This window comes from Octopus sinensis, linkage group LG4 (assembly GCF_006345805.1).
Source record: "Octopus sinensis linkage group LG4, ASM634580v1, whole genome shotgun sequence".
NCBI lineage: Eukaryota > Metazoa > Mollusca > Cephalopoda > Octopoda > Octopodidae > Octopus > Octopus sinensis.
The window spans coordinates 109,574,013-109,583,553 of NC_043000.1; the positions used below are offsets into that span (position 1 = coordinate 109,574,013).

The 9,541-nt window shown below is 38.1% G+C and overlaps 1 protein-coding gene across 4 annotated transcripts in view; it reads left to right on the top strand.

Moving 5' to 3' along the window:
• The first annotated feature begins 859 nt into the window (after positions 1 to 859).
• Positions 860 to 9,541, top strand: part of LOC115211134 — a 22,910-nt gene continuing 14,228 nt past the window's right edge. For 2 of the 4 annotated variants that reach the window (XM_036502317.1, XM_036502318.1), the window contains exon 1: positions 860 to 9,541. This exon is cut by the window's right edge. In XM_036502317.1, the coding sequence (XP_036358210.1) occupies positions 926 to 9,541 (8,616 nt within the window). In that variant the 5' untranslated portion in view covers positions 860 to 925. The other 2 variants (XM_036502315.1, XM_036502316.1) reach the window with 1 other exon arrangement.

A 9,541-nucleotide genomic window follows, 5' to 3' on the forward strand; every position in this document is an offset into this window, starting at 1 on the left:
ACATTGCTTTACCCTGTTCAGCTGCAAATAAGTCCCACCTTAGTGATGGTGTAGTTTTACTCTCCCTTGTCGTTCCTATGTTCCGCTGGATTAAGACTGAGAGAACCGAGATACAACTACACAAGAATATAAAATAATCAACGAAAACATGGTACAAAAATATTGGGGCATACTCACTTGCGAGCGCCAGCTAAGCTTTGCAGGTGCAGTATGGTCGAATGGTTAAGAAGTCCACTTTGCAAACCCGAGGTCCACAGTTCGATCCCACTGCGTGATATCTTGAGTAAATGTATTTTTCTATAACCTTGAATCAGCCCATATCTTGTGAGTAGACGGAAACTGTAATGAAGCCTGTCAAGAGGATTCTACTGTATATCACGTTGATTTTGTCTCGGGTTTCTATCTATGACATGTGAGTTTTCCCTAAAGTAAAGCAGTTGGTCATTTAGACGCATTTACTATTTAAAGTTGTGGTTCCAGCCCCCCGGGTGTAAACAGGGAAATGATATAAAAAAGAGCGCGTTCTTAGTAGAGTTGTTAAGGCGGCGAGCTGGCAGAATCGGTAGCGCACCAGACAAAATTCATAGCGGCATTTCTTCCAGCTCTTTACGTTCTCAGTTCAATTTCTACCGAGGTCGACTTTGCTTTGCATCCTTTCGGGTTCGATGAAATAAGTATCTGTCGAGCAATCGACTGCCCCTCCCCTCAAATTTGCTGGCCTTGTGCCAAAATTAGAAAGAATTATTATTAGCGTTGTTGTTGTTGATACAATTGTAAAATGTTGTGAAAATTTAGTTTTGATGTTGTTCTTAATTTCTCGTTTGAATTGTTTTTCCTTTCTTTTTAATGACGCTAACCAACAAAAGCAAATAAAGAAGCCCTTAACAACACGTCCGGAAGCGGTCAGGGCTCAGACCAGAACGCAATGAACGGCGGCAACAATGCAACGGTTGTTGATAACCCTAACCCTAACGCTTCTGCTGCAGCAGTATCTGTGGCGACTCCTCTTATTGTTGTAACCCCTGAACAAAACGAAGCAACTCCAAAGCCCAATGTCGATCACAGTCTCAAGGTCGAAAATACTCCCAACGACGACCTGAAGGAATCCAAGTCAACAGCTTTATCGATGGCGAATTTCAAACATACAGATCTGGCTGAGTTGCTAAAGAACCCAGTTCTTACACCTTCGTATCAAGTGACAAGATTGCAGCTGCTGCAATCACACCTGGAAGCGGCATGCAGAAAAAGAAACGGTTCTTTTGCGAACAGCGATTTAAAACCAGGAGCAAGAGTGATTGCTAGTCCAGGTGTCTTCAAAGCCGATGCAAACTCCATGATAACTCTGAAGAACATCAATTCCTACTTGGAAATCGAAGATACGAAAGAGATCGATGCTGGCACGAATGGCTTATTACAGAACCAACAACTTCAGTCACATCTGATGCAGATGAACTTCGATGTGAATATTGATTCAAATATTAGCGAATCCAGTGACCGACTGCAGTACTGTGGTGTCATAATGCCGAGTACATCGCAAGAAAGACTAAATGTTATTGGTCCTAATCCGACTTCGATCCTCAATCATTTCAGTGCAGAATCGGAGAAATTGTGTGAGATCGGTGGGTATCCACAAGGCAAGTTCGATATCTACAAAGTTCGATCTGTGAAACTGGAACAAACACTTTATAAAGAGACGTTATCAGTGAAAAACGACACGAAATCAAGTGAAAGCATAAACGAAGACGCTGAGAATTTGAGTGAGGAAAATACTGTTGCTAATAAAGAGGTGCCTGCGAAAAAAATCGATAAAGATTCCGAGGTTGTGAGGAAAGAAGTGATTCCAGAACTAACGAACGGTTGTTCAGAAAGCAATTTGGATAAATCGAGGTCGATTAACAAATTAGGTGTAGGATTAAAAATGTTGTTGTCTAGGTGGAGCAACAAGGTTATTTTAAAATTGGAAAATAATGCTTCTGGTGCAAACAAACGTTCTGGGAAAAGTTCTGTGAGAAAACATAACGATATAGTTGCTGGAATTCATCGTGGATCGATCGATGATCAAGGAAAAAACACAAACCAAAATTCACCAAAATATAACAGCGATGCTGTAACTAGTGAAACATTAAAAGAAAATAGCGAACAAGTTCAAACTAATATCGCAGATGTGTCAAAAGAGAAAAATGAAGATGACGCGTCAGCGGAGATAATGAATAATGACGAAAATTCACATAAAAACAGCGAAAATGTACAACAAAGAGAAAGCGATATCCTTTTCAACGAAGCTACAATACAAAATGGCGATGGTGGTAAGCCAGCTATTTTGGGGAGTCCATCACAAAACAATTCTAATAACTGTTTAGCAATGTCTGCTCCAATTACAATGAAGAGCACATCAAAAACAAAGCGAAACGAAACAAAATACATAGAAAAGCTCCCAAAAGAAATTAATTGCATTAACGATCCTGAAAATGAGAGTAAAACATGCATGGACGAAGAACAGCTTACAAACGCCGAAGGGGATAAATTATCCGGTGAAAATACAAAGAAATGTGTTACTTATGTTTTTATAAAAGCCAAGCCCGACTTGCAGCTCGATGACAGAACCAAGTGTCTGTCTGAGCAAAACAGAGTTCCTGTAATATGCCAGAAAAATTCACATCCAAAATATCACGTGGTCAGTTCACAACATCCGAATTTTATAAAATGCTCCAATGGAAACTGTGAGCAGCCCATGGAAATAATGGCAAGCAAAGATACTGCGAAAATAAAGGATAGTTTTCCTTGTGTTGAACAACTGTCACAAGAACAACACCAGCAACAAACGCCGGAATCGTTTGATAAAACGGCTATTTCAGTTAAGTTTCCAATAGGTGATGAGTTATTTATACCAAAAATGTTTCCTTGTAGTCCGAGTGTAGACTTAGTTCGAAATCCCTATCAAACTAACAGCATCCAAAAGAGTTCAAAAGTTCCAGCTGTGACGTTACAGGCAAGTGATGCAGATAACACTCTTGAGATTAAAGAAAAGATTTCTCTTAACGTGGAAGGAAATAATTTGTTGTTACTTCCAAAATGTTTTTCTAAATCGTGTGATATCATCTCAAACAGTAACAAACTTTCGTTAGAAAACGGTGAACCTAAATATGATTGTGGTGTTAACATTGAGCTTTTGAACAGTAATAATTCCAACACAAATATTAACCAAAAGACAACTGGATGTGCTACAGGGCCAGTTTCGAAAATCGATAGCTTTGCTATAAGAAAAGAATCCTTTGCCGGATTCGAACAAGAAATGCTTCCGTTAGGATCAGAAATAATTCAAACAAATAGTTCTTTAAAATGTCCATTGATAAGCAAAAAGGAAAATATTCTCGACATTACAAAAGAAAACGATACAGGTTCGCTACCCAGTAGTTCTACCCCTGGGACAATTAACATTCTCATTAACAGAAATTCTGAACAAAATCTAACCAAAAGACTACCTGAAAATCTGAGTAGTAAATATGAAATGATTACAACGTCCCAAGATATTCTTAATGATGGTCTTACAACTAATGAGAAAAGCATTCGTTCTGAGTTGCCAGATTCTGACGAAACTGCATGCTTCGCTGACAAAGACGCGCGAAACGAAACGGATTCCAGCGGAGATCCATGCAAGACTAAAAAAATCAATGTTCCCATTTTCGCATTTGAAAAGACCAAACTGAGGGATATTATTTCTCTCTTGGGTTGTAAGCTGATAGAAACATCAAATTCTTCAAAATGCCAATTTTCGAATAATTCGAAGGCCAGCCTGGAAAATAATAATGAAATAAAAGAAGGAACGATTAACCCATATGCTTGTAAATTAGAAAATCGAGCAGAATGCAAACCAGGATATATCGTTAGTATTTCGCCAGAACATAAGTTGAAGAATTTGACCGATAATAACGGGTCGTCAGTACAAAAAGAGAAAGAGGAAGTTTTTAAAGATGGAACTGTGTCTTCAAATTTCGAAACCAGTGATACAACAGCAAAAGACAGCAGTAAGGTACTTCAACTAGAAAATGCAGACGATGTTTTAAAACCAGTGACAAAAGAGACCGTATCGAAAAAAGATGTCCCAGCTACAAAAGCCTTTGATGAAAGTTACACGCTGAAGAAAGCGGGGGTGTTGTTTGCATTAACCGATATGATTGGAAGTGGCACTAATCGTTTAGCATTCTCAGACGTAGTGGATGCTGAGACAAGTCGTGCAAGTTCCTCGGATGTTTCAAATGAGGCAGTGAGCAGAGACAACGGTCACACATGTACGTCTGGTTCAAATCTAGATAAAAATTATAAATCTATATCTAACGACGCCAACGGAGATAAAAACTGTGGCGATTTATCTGCGAAATACGCACAGAAAACTCAGACAAAAATTAGTGTAGAAGAAAATGAAGAAACTAATGTTGCTACTTCGGTAAAACGACAAAATAGCACAAATTCTTTCGGTTTTATTGACGACCGAAGTTCAAACGTGAGGAATAATGAGTCTAACGAGCGACTTGCGAGGAATAAACGTGCAGAGGAATTTACTTTCGAGATACCGCGATTTGCATATGTCTCAATTGAAGAAATGGACAACAAGCTAATAGAAACAGACAAAAGTAAATCTTTACCGAAGATGACAAATTATAGAATTTCCCTTCAAAAGGAACTGTTATCTCCTTCCTCTGGTCCTATTGGTGAAAGTGGATTCCGAGAGGAGAATTCGAATACTTCCCTGCGAATTGAAGGTAAATTAACCGGTCAGGAGCGCTGTTCTATCACGAAGAGGGTTTGCGGTTTTATTAGCGGTAAATACGGCATGAACGAAAATGGAGATGGTGACCATCGTAAAAGAGATATCCGAGTCCAGTTTGACGAAGAAGAGGTGAATATATACAGTGAACGAGCAAACGGCATTACAAGTTATATACGACCAAATAAAATGAATGATGTGGTTTTAACTGAAAACTTAACCTCTTCAGATTTGCCAGAGAAGATTAAAGCTTCCTTCTGTACAGGGGAAACCGATTCAACTAGCGGCGTCATTTCGTTAAATAGTTCGCAGAACCTATCAGCGGAACAGTTGAAAGACGCTGTTGTTATAGATAATGATTTAATTGCTGCTTCGGTCGTTGACAAAATAACTTATAACCAGAACGGCAATTTTGGTGTCGACAATTTTTTCTATGATCCCCTAGCGTACATTATTGAAAGTATGCCGTATTCTTTAGTCGATGGTTGTATTGGAGAAGAAGAGTTTTTCTGTAAAGAAAGCAAAATAAAGGGAGACATGGAATCAATTGGTGAGGAACCTATCAAAACATTTCCCGAGAAAAACACAATGCAAATTGTAACCAGTAAGATAATAGTTAAAGATACCAGCGACCTTTTGGAGGAAGAAGCAGCGAGGAAAGATCGAGAAGAATCTCATCAACTTACTTTGAACACAGGGCAAAATGAAAGTTCAAAAGAGAACGAGTTTAGTTATTTTGAACCTGAAAGTAACGATGGCGGGAAAGAAAAGACTAGCGTTGTGGAGTTGCCAAACAGTCTGTCAACAAAATTAAAAATTAACCCGACAGAAATGGCTCTCTATAACTCGGTCGAGTCATCAAATGTAGAGAAAAATATAGTTTTTGATATATCTGACAATAATGTATCAAATAGCGGTCCATTAAATAGTATTGCTGTATCAAACGGCACCATCTCGAGCGGAGATGTCGCATCACGTGATACCTTCGTAAATAACGTCCAATCAGACGATAGTAACTCAAGTAATGTCGCCTCTAGCAGCGTTGTATCGAACGATGTTATGACAAATAATAACGTTTCACGTGTTTGTTCTTCAATTAATGCCGTATCGAACGGTAACACAGGAAAATGTGTTGCCTCAGACATTGATGTGCCAACAGCTCCGTTAACAAATGCATCCGCTTTGTCAAGTAATATCGCTTCGAACAACTATGTGATGAAATATGAGGAAGGTTGTGCAAATAACAGAAAGTGTTCAACCATTGCAGACAATGATATCACCGCATTTCCTGTCGGTGATGCGAGGAATATTTCTACAGAAGTTGCATGTAGGACAAAAGATATTAATTTTTCATTATCAAACACCAAAACAGCGAAGTCTAAACAAAATTCCATTACCATTTCACTGGATGATGTTGCAACCACACACCACTGTCGTGATCGTGACGGAAACGAAGATATTGCGTACATACAAGAAAATTTAGCAAGATATATCATGGAGAATGTTGCAAACATCACCTATCCGAAACCTAGTGATCTGATAGGGATTGGTTATAATTTCGTTAACACGAACAACGATCCGATAGAAAAAGCGTTTAGAAGCCATTGTACAGAAATGTATAAAAACACGAAGCAGTCATCTTCCAGTCCATCGCCCGAAATTTTAGATAATGTTAGGAACTCTTCCAAAGTTACGCCATTCCACAAAACCGTAGAAAATTGCTTGGATTTGGTTAAAATGGACATTGCAAATGTCTCTAAAGCAAGAATTGGTGTAAAAGACTATGTAACATGTCTTGCAATAAACGTCGGCGATAACACGTGTTATATTCAGAAAAATACAATACAACAAGCTCAATTGAAAATGGCCAACAATACGACTGAGAAGCTGTTGGTGAACATCTCTGACTTTATTAAAGAGCAAAACGATGACAAGGATACTCATAATGCGTCTATCGACGACCAAGATCAAAACAGCCTCTGTTTTAAGACAGTTTCGGAGGGGAAGCCATTACAAGAATTCCCTGAGACTATTTCAGAGAAGATTTTTGAACAAAAAGAAAGATTAGTTGCCGTCGTGACAGCGAAAAAGGCTGAAAAAATTTATGAAATATCAGAACAAAATACGATCGAACTAGGGCAAAATGTAAATGGTAAACTTAAAGTTTATAAGAAGAATCATGCAAATGGCCTGGAAGAAATGCTGATTTCTAGCGAAGAAAAAGTGCAAGAAGCATCGAATTCTGGAGATGTATCAGAAAGGAATTGCCCAACTGAATCTCCTGGCAACAATACTCAGAAATCAACTGTTAGCCAGACTTCTAATGGGAATGAAGAAGAAACTGAAGAAACCAATAATCCTTCAATACAGGTGTTGAATTGCCAGTTTAATACGAATCGAAATGAAAAAGTTCCAGAAACAAAGCAAGCAAAAGTTATTTCTGATTCAAAGACCAAAATTACAATCGAATCTGTATTGATTGACACTAATCGAACTCTTCCAAATGGAAACCGAAACGTGTGTGACTCGAACACCAAATCGCAAACGATGCATGATTCAGTTAATGGTACACCATCAAACATAGTTACCATCCAATCTACAAAGAACACAGATGTAAATCCGCCAAATATTACAAGTCAGTCTACTGTTGATGAAAATACAAAAGGGGAGCCGTTTGCTGTGGCTAAAGATGAGGTAAAACATAACACAAACGAAACAGCAACAGACAGGAACTTCGAAGGAGATTCTGCTTCTCGTAACACTTTTCATATTAACATTTCGAACCCAGAAAAACAAAGCAGCGAAATTACAACAGGAAATGTCCAAAATGATTTTGTAAATATCTTAAAGACAATTACAAGAAAAACATCCACTCAGGCCGATGATTCTGTTCCGTTGGATGAAGGTGCAACAGAAAAACCGGATCTTGTGGAGCATATTTGGGTGAATACAGTACAAAACCAAGCAGATGGCGCTGATAGCAGTAATGGAATCGCAAATATTTGCGATACAAAAAAATCAACTATTATATCAGTTCACAGAAATGTTTCTACTTCTGGTCATGAAAACACTTCAATGAAAGAAGTCGTGGAAAAGAAGGAAATATTACAAACATCTCATAACGAGGCGAATAGCTCTAAATTTAATTTCGATAAAGAAATTTTAGATCAAATTATTGAAACGAACACATTCCCCATGCTGTCAGAGAACAGCTTCGCCTATAGTTTCAGTTCTATTCTAAACCCTTTGGGAGCTATAGTTATAAACTCTCCGAATTCTTCATCTGGGAATAGTAGTCCGGAGTTAAATAAAAACATGGCTACTCCAACAAAATGTGAAGAAGCAAAGGAAGTACCAGATGAACCAACAAACGAAAAGCAGTCGGACAATATGACCAGTGTAACTAAAACAAATGGACAACAACGGCAACAACCAAATCAACAACAATCAAAAACTGTCTCTGGTGGAAAATTACCAAACATTTTTGAACGTAAAAAGAGTTTCATTCAATCTTCAAAACATACGTCTTGCAGTCCGTTTCAGGAAAATAACCCTAAAAATAAAAAGACTGCAGTAACAGATCACATTAAGAACGAAACAAGGGATTGCTTTGCTAAACCTTATGAACAAACTGACAGAAAACCTATAATAGTCGCAGCACCCTGTAAGAATATATCGAATGATAGGGCCACATTACTTATGAAATCTCCCAGATCTACAACAAATAACAATGAAAACTCTCAAAAACTAGGGCAGACGACCAACTTTCATAGCAAAGTATGTCAAAGTAGTGATTCTAGTCATTCAAAAAATGTTAAAAATAATTTACAAGTTCGAAAGAATCCGAGCGATGTAGAAAACGCTACGAAACTGGATAAACCGAGAAGCAATATTCCAAACCGTAAGGCGGCAACCGACGGTGAAATGGAGAAACTCGCCATTTCAAACGCGTCGAATAACAACGCAAACATACATGCAGTATCAGATAAAAACAAGTGTAGTATCGCCTTTTCTAAGCCAGTCGATACAATTCAGACATCGATCAGCGATAAACAATTCAGTGACAAAGTTTGCCATATTAAAAATACGAAATGTAGGAATTGTGTTAAAAGTAATTCATCCTTTTTACCAAAAATCGGCTCAAGTGTATCAGAATCAGAAATGAAGAAACGAAGGAATATTTCTGATAACGATTCTAAAATGCCTGAAAATCACACACGAAATGGTAAATCGAAATTCAAATCGAAGAATATGCCGTCAATAGCTACAGTGTCGACAAAATCAATAAACCAAAAGCATGTTGTTCCTAACTGTAAAACGAATCCAAATGATAAAACTATGACCCCGAATCAAAACGTTGAGACACAAATCGAAATGGCCAGACACCGAAATATGTTGGTTATTGATCCGATCGATGAAGGATTGGCAACAGAAATTGAAACATGTATTAATAGAAACACTTATTTGAAGGTTGATGACGAAACAAATTCCCTTTCATGTACAGCTATGAAAGATGCTGAAGTGTATTATCATAGTTTACCGTTGTTATACAAGAGCGATAAATTACCAAACCTCGTAGGTTCTTCATTTCAAGAACTCCCTCCCAGCTCACCATTATCACCGAAAAATAACTCCAAGAATGCTGCAGATAGCAAATCATCTTCGAAAGACTTTACTGATTCATGTGGCACAGATTCTTCGAAGGGAGCTTTATCAACTCAGTTAAACAGCCTGTCGTCAACAAATACCTTCACTCCGGCACATATGCATCCGCAT